The 18082-nt window shown below is 39.7% G+C and overlaps 1 protein-coding gene across 1 annotated transcript; it reads right to left on the reverse strand.

Moving 5' to 3' along the window:
• Positions 1-2715: 2715 nt before the first annotated feature.
• On the reverse strand, positions 2716-10431 carry LOC143440951 (vomeronasal type-1 receptor 4-like). The gene has a single exon (XM_076927895.1). It carries the CDS (start codon positions 3971-3973, stop codon positions 3056-3058), a length of 918 nt encoding a protein of 305 aa, XP_076784010.1. The 5' UTR covers positions 3974-10431; the 3' UTR covers positions 2716-3055.
• Positions 10432-18082: the final 7651 nt, after the last annotated feature.

The following is an 18082-nucleotide window of genomic DNA, read 5'->3' on the forward strand; positions in this document are numbered from 1 at the left end:
AGAAGAAGAAGAAGAAGAAGAAGAAGAAGAAGAAGAAGAAGAACAAGAACAAGAAGAACAAGAAGAACAAGAAGAACAAGAAGAACAAGAAGAACAAGAAGAACAAGAAGAAGAACAAGAACAAGAAGAAGAACAAGAAGAACAAGAAGAAGAAGAACAAGAAGAAGAGGAAGAAGACTGTGACAAAAATAAACAGGAAACCTGATTTCTGGTCTAACAGTTTAAAAAAAATAAAATATTTTCCGGTCCTTCGAGCTGATTTTAATGATGTCTAGATTACTTTGTATTTGCACCAACGGTGTTTATATATAAATTTGAAAGAGAGAGTGGTCTCTTTAGAAGAAGGATATGAATTTGGAAATGATTCAGTTTTAATCTCCCCCCTCAAAAAAACCAAAATTTAAAGCATTCCTGTATCATTCTCACCTGAGACCTTCTTTTTTTCTTTTTCTTTTATATTTTATTTATATTTCAGATGCCATCCCCTTTCCCCAGTTCCCCTCCCTAGAAAACCCCTATCCCATGCCCCCTTTTCCTTTTTGCTTTTATACATTTTTTAAATGTTAATCAAAGGCTTTATAAGTTTGGTAATGCTCAATCAGAAGTGTAACCCAATACCCAACCTAGATATATAAACTATCTTTGACTGGTGGAGACACGTGAACATCTGCCTCCACGCCGGCCCCCTCTTTCTCTCTCTCATCACCTAGCTTCTCCTCTCCTTCTTCTCCTCTCCTTACTCCTTCTCTTCCTCTCGGTATTCCTTCCCCTTAGCTCCTCCTACATATCACCCTTCCTGAGAGCTTGCCCAAGACCCAGCTTTAAGTGCCATGACAATCCAGGGCTTATACAGGAAAAAAAAAAACATGGTTACCCTTTAGGTTTTACCATTGTCTTATTGAGTAGAGTCAGCAAACTCAATTACAAGAACAGAAATAGCAGTTATCCTTGTGACCCATTCTTTGTCAAACAAAACTGTCAACCCAAAGTTGTTCCTGTCTAAAAAATTTGCAGGGAAAAGATGGAGAAGAGACTGAAGGAATGGTTGACCAGTGACCAACTTGAGATCCATTGCATGGGCAAGCACCAATCTCAGACACTATTACTGACGCTATGTTCTGCTTGAAAAGAGGAGCCTAGCATGGCTGTGCCCTGAGAGACTCAACCAGCATCTGACTAAGACAGATGCAGATAAAGCCAAGCATTGGAATGAGATCAGTGACGCTGATGGAAGAGTTAGGGGAAGGATTGAAGGAAGTGAAAGTGATGGCAACTTCATAGGAAGACCAACAATGCCAACTAAACTGAACCTGTGGGAAGTCCCAGGGACTCAGTTGCAACCTAAAAGCAAACATTGCCTGGACCAAGGCCCCTGGTACATATGTTGCAGAGCTCTTTGTTGTCTGGCTACAGTGGGAGAGTATACACCTAATCATATAGAGACTTGATGCCATAGGGTAGGAGAATACCAAGGTTGGGTACCATCTCAGAGACAAAGAGGAAAGGGAATGGAAAGAACTCTTAGGAGAACAACATTTGGGATATAAATAAATAAAATTACTAAAAAAGCATAGCAGACTTTTTTTTTTCAAATAGGTACATGCTAGGAACATTCATGATAGAAGCAGTTTTGCCTTATGGATTCTCATAAAGTAAGTTTAAACTTTAAGTATAATGTTAGACAGAAACAGGAAGAAAAGATAAGGAACTACATCACCAACAGAAACACAGAGATTGAAAAGGCAATTCTGAAGGTTTTTTATGGCTTTTAACACTCCATCCTGTCTGCCAATCTCTTCTAGGAAGAGAGAAACAGAAGCTGTAGCCACTCTGCATAGCAGTTGACTTGTTGTTTAATAGCACTGGAAAAAAAGATCTTGTGATCCTTGCAAGTATCTTCTTTCCCAGTCCCCCCAAATTTCTTCTTCCTGATTCCAGGGACCCTTTCCCATTTTTCAACATGAGAGGATGTTTTAATTTAGGGAAACTACTATACTAAAGATTTTGCTATGAAGACAATGGGTAGCAATTGGCCACAATTAATGCATAGCCAATGGTTGTGTATTGAAAGGTAAAATCCCTAAAGCTCATACCTGAATGTTTTTGGCTGTTGTCAGTCTCAGTTTTTTTGCAGCCACAGTATAGGCAACAATCCTTACAGTGATATCTTTATTCTAACCAAGGACAAACATGATAGACAATGAAGTGGTCATTCCAATGTTGAAGCTCCATGCAGAAGTACCTTTACTGGGAAATGTTATTAACCACAAGAAACCTGACTTTCATGAATGCTTCAGAGATACATACCAGTAACTGAAAATTTAATCTAGGATAGGATTCTATGCTTGTTATGTCATAATTTGACATTCTTGATAATCATCCAATTATTTTAGATTTTGACTTTTCAACAGAAGCATGCATTTATTTTAAATTCTGATTATGTTCATGACTATGTAAGCCGATGAAAGTAATGAAAATCCACACATAGAAAAAACCTGTATGAATGTCATAAGGCAGATACCATGTGGTGAACAGCACCCACCAAATATAAACCCAATTTCCAACAAGACAAAGATATATTGCATGGACTCAAGTGAAATAATGTGTGTATTAGTTCCAGGGTTATTTAGAGTAACATCATCAATATGAAACACAGAAAGAAAAATGAAAATATTTCAATTTATTTTTTATTTTCCCTCATGCCCCAGAAAGAAAAGCAAATATAAAATGGATATCGTTTGAAAGTAATTTTCTATTGTTGTAGTTATCACTATTTCCATTTCTGAAATTCACAATTATTTGCATCCTTCTATCCCTTGTGATTGACATGTTTTCTGTTGTTTTCCAGTGGTATTGCTTGATGGGTAGTAAACACAACCTCAGTAAATATGTGCTGACTAGTTCTTTTATGAAAACAAACAAGCAAAAACATACATGTACCTCTAGCACTAAATATTGTTATACAAAATATATTCCTATTGAATGCAAACAATTCTCTGAGCATGATAGAATAGCATGAGAATTCCATAGGGGTTTGGAATACATAGGAAGACAGTTAGGATTTTTGATAGTTTACCCAAGCAAAGCAATGAATAGATGGGCTGAAACCATTTCTCATGAGCAAGTAGGGGCTTACAGAAGCAAAACACATTGAGAATATTGCATGGACACTCACTAGATGCCAAGTAAGATTAACCAGAAAGTTTAAACAAATGGTAAAAAGTGTGGAGAGTGTATGAAAACAGACAAAGGTACTCACTAGGAGAAGAATGGTTTGTGTTGCTCTGGACTCATGGCTGGATCTAGGAAAAATATTGCTCCTACTCATATGTTCCATCCTCTGCTTGTGCCTGTGCAGGATGAGAACCATGGAACCACTGGAGCATAGCATGAAAAGTATGCAGATGGCACCAGGGATAATCACATATACTGCATGCAGTACTTGGGCAGTTTTGTCAAATGAAAGAGAAGAACAGTAACCTAAGTTCTTAAGACCTGTGTTGTTAATGTTGCACAACTTTGCAGACATATACCTGAGGGAAACAATGCTAAAAAGGAGAGATAGAATCCAGGTCAAGTATAGTGAACAGCTGATGTACTTGTGAGCTTTCTTTTTAAAGATTGTCCAAATGGCATCCTCCGGGCTGATGGTGATGACCTGGAAGACACTCAATAAGCATGCACTGCCAAATGACACACCTCTTCCCACCCTATGAAGGTAGGAAAGTAGTTTGCACTCAAAATCATTGAAGAAAGATTGGAAACCAAAAGCTGCCATTGCTTGTGGAATACCTTTACATAGGAGAGTTAAGAAGTTGGATACAGTCAAGTGCATCAAAATCCAGTCCACGTGCTTTAATTTGTACGCTTTGAAATAAAGCAAGATATAATTGTAGAAGAGAGACGAATTGCCCAAAATTCCAGCAACAGTCTGTGATATCAAAATAATTCCTATAGCCACATCAGCAGACATGATTTGATGAGACCTACTGACTGAACCAGAGGATTCTGGGTGGGGAGGTAAGCATGGGCTACTTGCACAATGTTACTTAAAGCTCAGCATTTGACATGCAAATTATTGTCACTAGAATTAATAAGAGATTCACCATGATTTTTTTTTAAAAAATGTAATGTACACATCTCAGATTTGTAAGAAAAACAACATATTATTAGTTGACTCTTCTAAACCTATGAGACATATTATTAGTTAATATGTTATCAATGAAGATGAAGGTATCTGTTACATACAGTATAGTTGAGATTTAGAAATTTTGCTTGTTTCAGGATACTGAGAGGATGTAGCTGGCTAGGTGTTAATATTGTGGGTGTATAACCATTTCACAAACTCCATTAGTACTAGCTATTTATTGTGTTTTTCAGGTATGGCTGTAGAATATTTTATTCCCTTTTCTTATGTTCTTATTATATCACATGTTGCTAGAATTTTATGATTTTTTTTCTATTTCAAGAAACTATTTGTTTCTGAACATTAATGGTATAGATCAATAAAAATTATTAGTGAACATTGAGATCTGTTGATAGAAGTGCATAGACTATTTGAACACAATACCTCAGGGTCCTGCATGATTATATGTCTGTGCAATGAATAAAGTACAGCATAAATCAAAGGTGTTGACCTAGAATTCACTTATTTCTTATAAAGAAAACCAGCACATCAGACAATCACAAGCCTTGTTGGTTAATCAGTGATCAAAACATCACCCTATAAAACAAAAAAATTACATAATTGTAAAGATATATAGAAAGGAACAAATGTATTGCTTATTTCATGAGATGAACTGAAGTGCCAGTCATTAGCTGAGTTTAGTAGTGCTATTAACATTGAAGCACGTTTCAAGTCTGATTTTATAACAGTTTATTGCACAAACTTGAATGTTTGTCATCCATGCATGTACCATATGAAACAGTTTTTCAGATCTCATTTCATTGGATGTGCGTGTCAGCCCTTACTCTTTACACCAGTACTAAGTAACAAGAAAAAGAACACAAAGGAGAGTCTTTCTGAGACTTCATATGTTCACATACTCTTCTCTATCAACAGAGAACATCTTAAATCAGTAAAACATTTTGTGGCGCTTATGAGAATAAATGCTACAAACTGTTTAATCTTTGTGTTAGCAACTCCTGAATGTCCTCACCAAGGCTATTAATGGAAATAAGCCCTTGATTAGAGATAGGAGCGTTATCAGAGTGGTTACGACCAGCATCTCACTTACCTGCCTCATTTTTCATAGTTTTCAAAGGTTCCATAGTTATCCAGGCTTTTTATTAATCATCCTTGTTGACTCTCTACCAGAAGAATCCTAAACTAGATTTTTCTGGGCTACTAACATTGTACCCTATTCCTTCAAGGCTTGATTTCAAGTTTGTAATGAACATGCAGAAAGTATCTCAGTGTGCATAAAAGTGTCAGTTTCTGGAAACTGTGAAAGGATTTTGCTAATAATGCAGATGACAGACACTTTTCTACGAACCTAGACACTTCCTTCATATTCATTACAAACTTGAAAAAAAACTTGACAGAATATAGGTACAGTGTTAATAACTCTGAAAATCTTGTTTAGGGTTCTTGTCTTAGAGGGACAATATAATAGATTAATAAAAAGCCTGGATCACTTTGAAAAGTAGATTTCATAGCTACTTGCATTAAGTGGCAACAGTCATTGTGAGTGAAAATTACATTCAGTCATAAGAATCAGGCTAGTGGTACGTTTAGAATCGCATGTCACTTGCTGCTTTGTACCCTTTGCTCAGGAGTGATTCTGTTTTCTCTGTTATGAAACAGCTTCAATCTTACATCCAGTTTTACTCATGTGATGACTTACCAGAATGTTGGTAGTGTGTTTTCGTCATATACTCTGGTTGTCAGACAGGTGTTTGAAACTCACATCTCTATTTCTTGCAGGATTGTATTCTCGGTGCTCTAGTCTTGGTGAGTAAGTCTAATGTCTTAAGTGGTAGGCAGTTACTGAAATTTGGGTCTGTGAATCTTTGATCTCTCCCCTCAGACTGGCAATTATAATTTCACCTGCAATAGTAATGGCCACAGAGCCTTGAAAAACAAACAAAAAAAACTTTGCTGAGACTTGTTTGCCACTGATAGCAATGATAGAAAAGAAGGGCCAATTTATTCTTCTCTATTAAAAGGTTACTGTTGAAGTTTATCTGGCAATTCTTAATCCTGTGAGGAATGCAAGATCTCACAGAAAGCAAGCAGGGAACCCTGAGGTCTGACACGTGATAATGTACTTGTGAGCTATAAGTGTCTTTAATTCACTAAGGAGCCAAGCATATCTATCTTCTAATTGGAATATCTATGGGAATAATAGAGAATACTTTTTTATTCATTCGTATTCCCTCTTCCTTTATTTAACAAAATGTGTGTTTAAGTCCATAGACGAGGTTCTCGCCCACAGAAACACAGTCAGAATCTTAGTCATTCCCGCCAAAGAAATACCTGAAGTTATGTCATATTCGATTATAACTATGAAGGAAACTTAAATCAATCATTCAAGAAATAGAAGCCATCTGACTTTTGTCTTGAAGCCCTAAATACCAGTCTGTTCGATTGCAAGGGAAATTCAGTTTCAGAGAGTAAATTGAAACCAAGAGTGAAGTATGCAATATGGTACAAGTGATGGTTTTCATTTTTAAAGTGTTATGGAAAGAGTATAATGTCTTTGACACACTTCATCTGTTGCATAAAATAAACTGTTGCAGAATAAAGGAAAATATAGAATTATGTTTTTATTGACACTGAGTAACAGTCAAATAAGTGACCATTGTTTCCCAACAGTTTTCTGAGTATACCACATTATAGTTAAATAATCTGAAACACTGGAATTTGTGAATTGTTTGCGTTATTTATAGACATGTATGTAGTACTCACAGACCCCAGAGGATGGCATCAATGCCAGGTAACTTCACTTGCCACATTGCAACAACTGCAAATACCAGGTAGATGCTGGGAACTGAATGGTCATTGTTTTCTGGATTTGGTCTTTGTTTTGTTTCTGGCAGGTTGCAGGGTAACTTTGAATGTATGTAAATTCAGTACAGAGTCAAGCAGGTACTGTTTCATTTTGCCAGACTGACTCTAAATAAGGGCATTCTCACCACCAATCTTTCTGACTGTTATAAAAATCATCTTTCCGGAACAGCTTAAATAAAGGACAAAAACATTTATTTTGGCACAGAGTTTTTGAGGTTTCTTCCCATAGTTGTCTGGGTCCTAGGCGTTTAAGTCTGTGTGAAGGAAACAACTTTGGTATGTTAGAAAAGCATTGTAGAAAATGTCTCCAATTGCTTGGAAGACAAGAGAGAGGAGGAAGAGGAAAGAGTACAATTATTAGAGACTGTTCACAGACATGGCTCTAGAATTACTTCATCAAATAGGTGTGACTGTGAAGTTTTATAATTAGGTAACTCAAGGAGTGTATGTGTTCATGGATGAGTTTGTGGTGTACATTAATTTGCCATTGATAAGGGGAAAAAGGCACATTTGACAGAAAAACTTAAAGGAAAAGGATATATAGTGAGGCAATATCAGAGGATTTAGTCTGTGGTCAGTTGGCTAAATTTTTGTAGAATATAACTGTTCAAGAAGGGTAGTGAAATAGCTGAAGGAGGACACACTGTGAGGTGTTCATAAGAGCTATAGCCTGTCCAGAAATCATCCTGTTTATCCTCTTTCTATTCTTCCTGCCCTCCAAATCTGACACAAGCTTTTTTCTTGAGACCAGTGGGGGTATGGGTGGAGGGTATTAAAGGAGTTTGCAGCATTGTTCAGATGAGCTTGCTGCAGCATTTCTCACCTGCTCCCGGAGTTTGTGTTGTTGACTCTGTGCCACCTCACCTTTAACCCCCAAAGGCAGGTAGGGTTAAGAGGCAAGTAGTCCAGGGCACAGACAACATCTGATGCCCTGCATTGTTGATTTACTATTTATTTCATTGTCCTCATTTTGTGTCTACTTCCGAACTCTTTTTCTGGGGACTCATTTTTGTCTATTGCTGGAAGGACTGTGTTCATGGTTCTACCTGATCTGCTTTTTTCTCCTTGAGGTGCTGCTGTTGTGTCCTCTTCAGTTGCTTCTTCAGTGAGTTGACCTCTTAGTGCTTTACGTTGTGAGTCCCGGGAAGGTGAGCACATGGACCTCATTTCAGTTTTCTTTCTCTTTTCTGTACGTCCATCCTAGTACTCTCGCTTTTGGTCTCAGTTTGGTTCAAGGGTGAGCGTGCAGAGTGTGAGGCAAATGTGCAGAGGCATCGTTTCATTTTCCTTTGTCTTTGAGTGAGCGTACTGTGGCGAGCATGTGGCCAGCATGTGGCCAGCATGCATGGAGTGTGCAATGGCCAATTTTGTTCTTCTTTTTCTTTGGGTGAGTGTGCTTCAATAAGCACGCACCAAGCCATCTTTTCTGTCTTCATCTTTGTTCATTCATTTTCACTTTTGCTTTGAATTCATCCTGGTACCTGTCATAGTGGCTGGTTTCCCAGGTGGTGGCACTAAGAACTGACTCTCAAACACCTTTTCCTTCCTGGGCACACCATCCAGGCATAAGGCCTTTGAGCTACAACTGAGGGAGTCCCCTGGTTAGTACAGTGTGACTTACATTGCCTCTTCTGTCATTTTTGTCATATCTGTTTGTTGTTTATTATGTTTGTGCTTGTTGTCACGAGTTCCTTCCCCTCTACCATCACAGAACCCCAGATTTGGGCTCAGAAAACCCTTCTGGTTACTTGTGGTTTTAAGGTTAAGACTCACGACTTGTACCAATTTTGGGAGAAGGCTGCTATATTGTCCCCCTGGATATCCTTGGAGAACATGCGGGAACCTGACCTCTGGATGCATGTTCTCTTCTTTTCCCACAAGCACAAGGTACAGTCTGAGATTATCCTTCCTTTGTTCTTTGTCCCCATCCTTCTTGAAGTCATCTCTGGTCTTAAGAATTCTTCTCCAGAGGAAGTGGTGGCTGCCCTTAACAAGCACTACCAGGATCAGGCAAATATTCACCTTTCCATTACTGACCCTATCCTACTTTCTTTGGGCAAACAGGTTGATTTTAGCAATGAGGATGAGGGCACCTCTGCTCAAGGCCTCCAGCCATTAGGCTCCAAGCTGTCCTTTAGCTCACTGTCCAATGTCCCTCACTAAATAGCCCTTCTACTCCAGCCCCACTGGAAGTACCACCAGCTTACCCATGGCCTGATTTAGGGGGACTTTGCCTTCCAGTGGTCACTCCTGCTATGGTTGCTCCTGTGATGGCAGTCCCTCATACTTATCTGCCTCTTCCCTGGGGGCCTCATTCTCCTCAGGAATATTGTGAGACTTTCCCTGTCAATCTTGGCCCTGGTGCAGTGACTAGGCCCTGGATTCCAACTCCTCTGGCAGATTTGGCACTAGTCAGAAAAGTTGTCAATGATTCTTGCCTAGATTCCCCTTATTTTGAACAAGTATTGAAGCAATGAGCCATGCACCTCCAGACCTATTACAATTCCTATAATCTCCTTGAGGCTGTGCTTGACCCTGCTGTGTTTCTTAATTGGAGATCTGCATATCATGACTTGGCTGAAAACCAGGATAGGATTAATTTGGAATATAACCTTAACATTACCTTTGATATGCTAACTGGCCATGGGCATACATTAACCCTGTCACTCAGGCCTGTCAGGAGCCATAATATTACAAACTAATAACTAGCAAGTGATCTTCCTGAGATGGTCTGCCTGGGATTATAATATAATCTGCAACAGATTTCATCCTAAAGAGACAAAGCGGTAAGATATTTCATTTTACGAAAAATTCCTGCTATTAATATGCTTTTCCTGTCGTTATTAAACATACTTAACTAGGTTTTAGGCCACCACTTTGGAGCACATCTCTGCAGATCTATAAAGATTTACTGTCTTGTAGTGATTTTATATAAATAAATACATAACTTCTTAAGTCTTAATGATGATTCTATAAGAATTCCTTAAATTATATTAGTAATTATTAAGCTCTTTTACAGTGGAACTGTTATCAAGTCCTTTTCTGAGAGTCAAAACTTTGATTAGAACTCTGCCAGTTCCCCATGTGTCACCAGTTAATTGCTCTTAGATAGTAACCAGACATTTTCCTACTCAGAGCACATTCCAGGAGGTTGTAAAAACAATTAATCAAAGGTCATAAAAAGGGAGCTAATGATTTATTATATGTGCTAGGACAGAAGATAAAATATTGACTGAGTTTATCCATCCAAAACTTCACTAATAACTTAGTTATGGTTTTCAACTTATAATGAACCTGTGGAGCAGTGACATGTGATGGATGTTTAGCCAGATAATTATTCCTGATAGATATGCATTTAAACATTCTCTGTTGTAAACTTATATTTCAAGTTATGATTTTATTTTGTGTGTGAACTCTTGACGACCTTTTAAACATGTGATCCTGTGTTCTGAAAGATGTGTAAGTGCTGAGGACAAAGAGAAGAGTCAGAACTGAGCTGAGAAGAACTGAGTTGTGAGAGGGAACTGAGCTGAGAAGTTTTTTGACAGAACACTTTTAGACAGAACTAAACTCAAGAACTTAGAAGTATAGGCATAGCATTGAGAGAAATGGTATTGAGAGTAAGAGCATTATTGTGACATTAGAGCAGGAGTAAAGAATAAGATTAGAAGGAGAATGAAAAGTAGAATAACTTAGAAACTACAGGTAACATAAAAAAATTAGGGAGTAATGTGCAGTATGCAGAGAGAACGAGGAATAAAAGAAGCTGCAGAGAGCAGAAGGAGGAGGCAGGCTTCTCCTTGCCATGGAACAGAACATGGTCCTTTTTTTAATAACAAGGCAGGCTGAGTCTTATTAAAAAGAACAAAGCTTTTTTTTTTTTTTTCAAACTTGGATTTAATTAATTTAGCATTAAAAGAGTAGAAGCTTTTTCTTTCTCTATGCAATAAAGATTGGAGCTCATTTTTCATCCAGAATGAGTGAGTTCTTTCTGCACTAGTGCTTGGTCTTTTGCCCATTATGCATGTATAAGTATGGATGTATATGTGTAAGTATGTAATTGTGAGAATGCCTGCAAGCTGGACCCAACTGGTTTGAACAGAATTGTATAAATGTACATGTGTATATGAACTTGTGAGTTTATGCATATTTGCTTACGTAAAAGTTTTTCCTTCTGCAAGTGTTATTCTCTTCTCCTGGTTCAATAGAAGTTTATTGCTCCATAATTCTCCTTAGCTCAGCAAGCAAGAGGTATCTGGACAAAAGGGAAAGATTTTAGCAATTAATCCTTTCTTTCTCTCCTGCCATTTTAGAATGAGATGCTAAGTGTCAGAGATTGCATTTTCTGGCCTCAGAGGAACACAGAAGGCAGGTCAGCTACAGTAGCATAGTAACTTAGACTTAGATAAGTAAACGTTGTATTATTATACAGCAACTCCAAGTATCTCATAAGACAAAGGCTTAGCCTCCATCGATGCTCTTCCTCCTCCACTGCTTCAAGAACTGTCAAGAAAAAAGACCCCCACAAAAGCTGGCCCCAGCACAGGCCACTATTGATCTACAAGATTACTTTAAGCAGGTTGCTGATCTTGCCTTTAAGGCCCTTAAGGCCTGCACTACTCAGGACCCGTCTGCTTATTTTTGCAATATTATCCCACAGTTTGGGGGAATCCTTCAGGGACTCCTGTTCCATGTGACTGAGGCATTGGAAAGGCAGGTTGATGCTGGCCCAACCAGAGACATGCTCATCAAGCCACTTGCATGGGAAGGTCTTAACACCTCCACTCACAATGCTGTGGCAGCCGTAAGGAATGATGATAAATGGTTCGTTGCCAGTCATGATTTGGACTCTGGTGTGGGCCCCATTGCAGCCCTGACTCTCTCCATTGGCTTAGTCATGGATCATGTGCAGAGGACACACCCTTCCTCTGAAGGACCCCCCTGATCACACCTATTGGGACTGTGGCAAGCCTGGTCACCTCAGACAGGATTGCCCCTCAGCTAGGCCCAAGACCAGATGTCCTCGTTGTAACAAAGATTTTCACTGGGTTAAGGATTGTTCTTAAAAGCAGGAAGACAATTTAAACTCCAAAAGGGGTATGCCTTAGCCCTACCAGCAAAAGGATCCCTTGCTCAGCTAGGAGTCTTTTGGACCTTGCCTGTGTTTTCTCACTCCCTGATGATGACTGTATATTTAGATGGTATGCCCATTAAAGGGTTAGTTGACACAGGGGCACTATAATAACAAAAGATGAATTATTGAGGGTTCCCCATTGGAGAACCTGGTCCCTCCATTACAGAAGTTGGAGACCAATGGGCCACCAAAATGACTGCCCAACCTGTTCACTGGCAGGACTTAGATGGCAATCAGGAATCCTTTATACCTGTTGTGGTGGATGTTCCCCTCAACCTTTGAGGAAGAGATATTCTGGAAGTCATGGATGCTGTCCTTACTACAGATGACAGCACCTTTTTGATGTTATGCAATATGACCAACTAGACCGCATACATCACAAAGTCAGGGATCACCCCCAATTCTAATGGCCACTGCCCACCCAGTGCCAACTGACATCAGGTTCCCGACCCTATACCATTGGCCTAGCTGTCTGAAGCCAATATCTGGGTGGAGCAGTGGCCCACTTTGGAACCTAAGCATTCTGCACTCAAGGAACTGGTCTCGAAACAATTAGGTTTGGGTCATTTGTAACTCTCAATCAGCAGACATAATGCTCTCATTTTTGTCATTAAAAATAAGTCAGGGAAATACAGGCTTCCATAGGACCTGAGAGCCATTAATGAGCATATGGAAAAAATGAGGACCACTCAGGCAGGATTGCCTTATCCTAGTGCAATCCTCCCAAGTACAATGTGGTCACCTTAGATATTAAGGATTGCTTTTTCCAGATCTCTTTGGCTCCCCAAAACAAATGCCATTTTTGCCTTCAGAGTATGGGAGCCTAATATGAATAAGCCAGCTAAAAAAATTCAGTGAATAGTCTTGCCTCAGGGCATGAAAAATAGTCTAACCTTTTGTCAGCTATATGTGGCTAAAGCCATATATGGAGTCCCCAGGGGTGTCTTTGTGGTACATTGCACACCCTATCCTGCCTGATCTTTAAAAGATGTCCTCTCAATTGTTGCTTAATTTAGAAAAACTCAACCTGAAAGCTGTTCCCAAAAAGATTCAGAGTTCCTTCATATGCCTTCCTGGGTTTTTGTATTTCTGAAACATTAAGCCCCTGGCCTTCTCGATCATGGCAAAAGAATCCTACTCCTTTATGGAACTACAACAATTGTGTGTAACTGTTAACTGGCTCAAACCTTTCCTGTCCATTCCAGACTAGGAGATGACACACCTCTTTTCTCCACCAGGGTTAAACTAACATCTGAGGCTACTACAGAAAGTTATGGTGCTACTTTCTGTATCAACTCTGAAAAGGCATGATTCAAGGAAACCCCTTCTGGCCATAATTTTGTGGTCCCCTGAGGGGGTCCTAGGAGTATTATGGCAGAATGGGACTCTCATGTCGTTGAACCAGGCCCACTCTGATTTACTTAAGGTTACCTCAAAATTTGACATCGCCTTCCACCTTGTCCTTAAGGTGAGAGGCTTAGCAAGGAGAACTTATAACAGGGAACCAAACAAAATAATTCTACCATTCTTCTTACAATATTCTCAATCATTATGAGCAGATTCCAGCAGCTTTCAAGAAATGGTAGTGGTGTTCACAGGGTTGTTGGATAATTACATGCCACCAGACAAGCATCTTATTGCTTTGTCCCAGCTGCCAATTACAGTTAAACTCCATAGCATACCTAGCTCACTCCATTCCCAAGGCAACCATGGTCTTTTCTGGTGTCAATAAAACCAGATATGGAGTTGTTATCCAAAGTCCGGGGGGAAAGGACACAACTCATATTCTCCCTAATCATGCAACTGGGTGAATTATTTAGACTCCTGAAAAATTTTGAGTGTTGCCAACAGGAGCCAGTTAATATTTTTTGCATGTGATCTATCCAGAAGGCTCTTAAGAATAGAGCACATCCCTGGCTCATCTCACATTTAAGATCACATGCTAAATTGCCTGGCATACTAGCAGAAGGGAATGAGAGAACTGATGCCCTGATTATGGCTGTACACATGGAATTGCTAGAACAAGCCAGAATGTTACACCAACAATTTAACCTTTCTTCTTAGAATTAACATATGATTGTGCCCAAATTGCCTATGTCACAATGTAAACATCTTACAAGGTCCTGTGCAACTTGCATACCTCTTGCACCACTGGGTCCCTTGGCAGATCAGGAGTTAACCATAGAGGTCTAGTCCCCAATTCAATCAGGCAAATGGATGTCACCCATTACCCAACCTTTGGTAATCTTAGGTATGAACATGTTGTGGTAGATACTTGGTTGGCCTTTGTGTATGTGGTGGCCATGGCAGGTGAAAAGGCCTCTCACATTGTTAAGGCCATAAAATCAGCAATGCTGGTAATGGGAGTGCCTTGGGCACTCAAGACTGACAATGAACCTGCCTACTCATCTCAGCAGTTCAAAGCTTTCCTATCCTCATGGATGGTCAGTCACTCCTTTGGGATACCCTATAATCCTCTAGGTCAAGCAATGGTAGAAAGAAAATCATTTCTTTACAAGAGCACTTGCTTGAGTCACCTCTCCAGAATCCAAAAAAGAGCCACACCTAGTGGCTCTAGTGGAGTTCCTGTTCCATGTGAACTTTCTTTCCTTTAGTGAGAAAGGCTGAGCCCTGCTTACAAACATTGGGCATTTTTGCCAAGGGACACTCCCTCCCATTGGTTAGATGGAGAGATGCAATAACCTCTCAATGACAACTGCCTGCTCAGCTTCTGACAAAGGGGTGAGGTTATGCTTCCGTTTTCCCCCAGGACACAACTGCGCCAATATGGTTGCCCTTGAGAGATGTTCACTCGGCTATGAGCCAGGGGGTAATGGAGCCAGAAGAAGACCAGGATATGAACACGTAATGTACATAGTGTGTTTATTTATTTTTCTTCAGCCAGGGAGGGACAATGAACGTTGGGCTTTGGTGGCCCTGACTCCATTCTTTTGCCTGTCACAGTTAACTCCCTGACCTACCCTGTTCTTTTCTCTTCTAATGTGAGTTTGGGTTTGCCCTTCATATACTTTGTTACTATTACATGATGATTAGAATGGACCTGGACCACAGAGAAAATTCTCTGCTTTACCACCAATGTCTCCTCCATTGGTCCTTGTATACAATGTCCCCCTTGTATGACCATGGGGGGACATTCATGGTAATCTAACTTATGGCACCATTAGGCATGGAATGTCATGTTCCCTTTACTGATTACAAATCCCCAAAGGCTCCCTCAAGCCTATCACATCCATCCCTGCCTCGCTGTCCATGGGTCCCACAAATGCCTACCTTCGTGCGACTTCCTATGCCTTCGGAGCACTACCAGCAAACACTAGGTGTAAAGTTCACTGGGGACTACCTGACATCATCATTTAACCTCACACTTGGGATGTGGAGGTTTATCCCTCATGATGCTTCCAATATTACTCCTTATGTTAACTACGATTCCATTAGACTCTGATACTACCCCATTATGAACAACTGGGATTTATGTGACCTTTCTAATTGTCTTGATTTATTTCCCGTTACTCTCCTAACGTGTTGTCCTCTCTTTAATGGGACAATAATAAGAGGCTCTTTGACCCCTTGTGGATAGCAACTTATGCTGTGATGGGAGGAATTGTCATACACATAATAATTTTGTTTAAGTGTCTCCCACGGCATATCTCCAGGCAGCATTCCATAAAGACAACCCTCCAGGTGCTGATGGCTCTTGAAAATCCCAATTGTGCCTCCCCCAGAGGGATCAAAGCATAGATGGCAGAGATCCATGAGACCACCATGTAGATTGTTCCCCCATATCCCCCTTGAGTGAGGTGCCTCCGGAGTAATATCTCTTTGAGGGTTGGTAGTCAATGATGTGTAAGATCCTTGAAGACAGATAAGCTAAGACAGGCACAATCCAGTGTACTGGGAATCCTATGAGGTGGGGATCAACAATGTGGAGGCAGTGGCACTCTGGCTCCCACTAGGCTGTCAAAATTAAAAAAAAAAAAAGGGTAGATATGTAGCAGGGATGGGGGTGGGGCTGCCTCTAAGTAAATGCTGAGGGCTGTGCAGCCACAAAAGCATCTCCTGCAGGCGGACCTAATTGAGGACTACCTGTGATACCACATTCTTACAGGAGGACCTAATTGAGGACTGCCTGAGAGAACAAGAATTGCTAGTGCAAACAATGCTAGCCAATCAGGAACTACTGTTTAGAAGAGATGCTTTCTTGGGATCAATGGGGGCTTGGGTGGAGGGTATTAAAGGAGCAGGTTTCTCACCTGCTTCTGGAGTCTGTGTTGTTGACTCTGCACTATCTCACCCCCAAACCCCAATGGCAGGTAGGGTGAGGTCCAGGGCATAGGCAACATGCTTCAAGTTAGTTGTTTTGGTTTTTTGTTTTTTTCATGAAAGTCAAGAAGAGTGAGCACTGCATAGTTCATACCTATCAGCAGAATGTCTGAAGTGTTGCACAACTATGAGAGAAGTCTCAAGTGTATATATGAATACAGAAATCCTGGCATCTTTACTTTGACAGTCTTCTCCATGTGTCTTTGTTGATGTACACTATACCTATAAAAATATCCTAGGGTCATGGAGCAAGTTCACTGAAAAACAATTATAGGGTCCTAAAACTTTATGGTCTTTAAATTCATTCAAAAAGCAGAAAATCTTCAACCGGAAGAGCTTCACTCCATTTTCTCATTTCCCATGTGTAGGCACTCTACTGATATGGAAAAAGTATACAAAAAAAAAAAAAAAAAAAAAAAAAAAAAAAAAAAAAAGGTACAAATTTACTCATAGGAAAATAAAGTCTTTACTTTTCATTAGCTAAAAGTTAAATGTCACTCTTAAGAAACCTTTTGTGTATTTTTTTACTTTGGGGTACTGTTGAGCATTGAACTTAGGGCCGCACATGCATGACGCAAGTGCTTCTCTACTAGCTACATACATAGCCCCTATACTTTCTTTGGGTTAAATTTTCCATTCTAATAATGTCTCTCACTTTAATTTTAAAAGTAAGAAAAATTATTATTTCCTACGTGTGAAACCTGCTGTCACTCAATATAGAAGTTCACTATGTCTTCTGCAGTTTATTCGACAAACAACCCATCCTAGTAGCTTACTGTTCTTATTTCATAAAAAAGTGCAGTATACTAATTTTGTGGCAGTTTCTGTATCTCATGATCAGATGGTAGATCATCTTTTCCAACTTCATTGCTTTTGCCCCACAGAATGCCCCCATCATACACAAGAAACTTGATAAATTTATGCTGTAATTTTACAATATCCTGTCCCTTTCAGATGAAAAATGATCTGGTGAGATCTTTTTAACTTGACACAAACTAGAGTTACTTGAGAAGAGAGACTCTTAAGAAACCACATCCATCAGCCTGGACTCTCGGCATTTCTGTCAAGTGTTTTCATTTTATTAATGACTGATATAAGAGGGCCTAGACAACTTTGGGCAGTGCCACACCTTGATAGGTGGTCCTAGGCTGTATAAAGGAAGCCAAAAAAAGCAAGCCAGCAGGCATCATTTCTCCATTGTCCTCCTTCGTCCCTGCTTCCAGGTTCCTACTTTAGCCCTTATCCTGGCTTCTCTTGATCAACTATAACCTATAAGATGAAATATACCCTTTTCTGACCAACTTAGCTTTAGTCATGGTATTTGATACAGAAACTAAACACAAATTAGGAAAATAACTTCGCCAATACCTAATTCAAAGGGTGGAATGGAGTCATTCTTCTCAGAAACCAGTCAGACATGATTCTTTCCTACTAATGTGACTTTTTACCCTATTTTCCCCAAAGGCTCCAAGAAAAGGCCCCTGAGGCAGGTGTTATATCATCAGAAAGTTGCAGATAACAATCACAAATAGCAAATTTTTCAAGGAACCATAAATAAATGAGTACACAAATATTAAAAGCAAGTATCAAACATC

Source organism: Arvicanthis niloticus, chromosome 30, assembly GCF_011762505.2.
Source record: "Arvicanthis niloticus isolate mArvNil1 chromosome 30, mArvNil1.pat.X, whole genome shotgun sequence".
NCBI classification, from domain to species: Eukaryota; Metazoa; Chordata; class Mammalia; order Rodentia; family Muridae; genus Arvicanthis; species Arvicanthis niloticus.

What these genes read in the sequence shown, in the direction of transcription:
- LOC143440951 (XM_076927895.1), bottom strand. Translation starts at nt 3,973, where the DNA reads ATGTCTGCTGATGTGGCTATAGGAATTATTTTGATATCACAGACTGTT.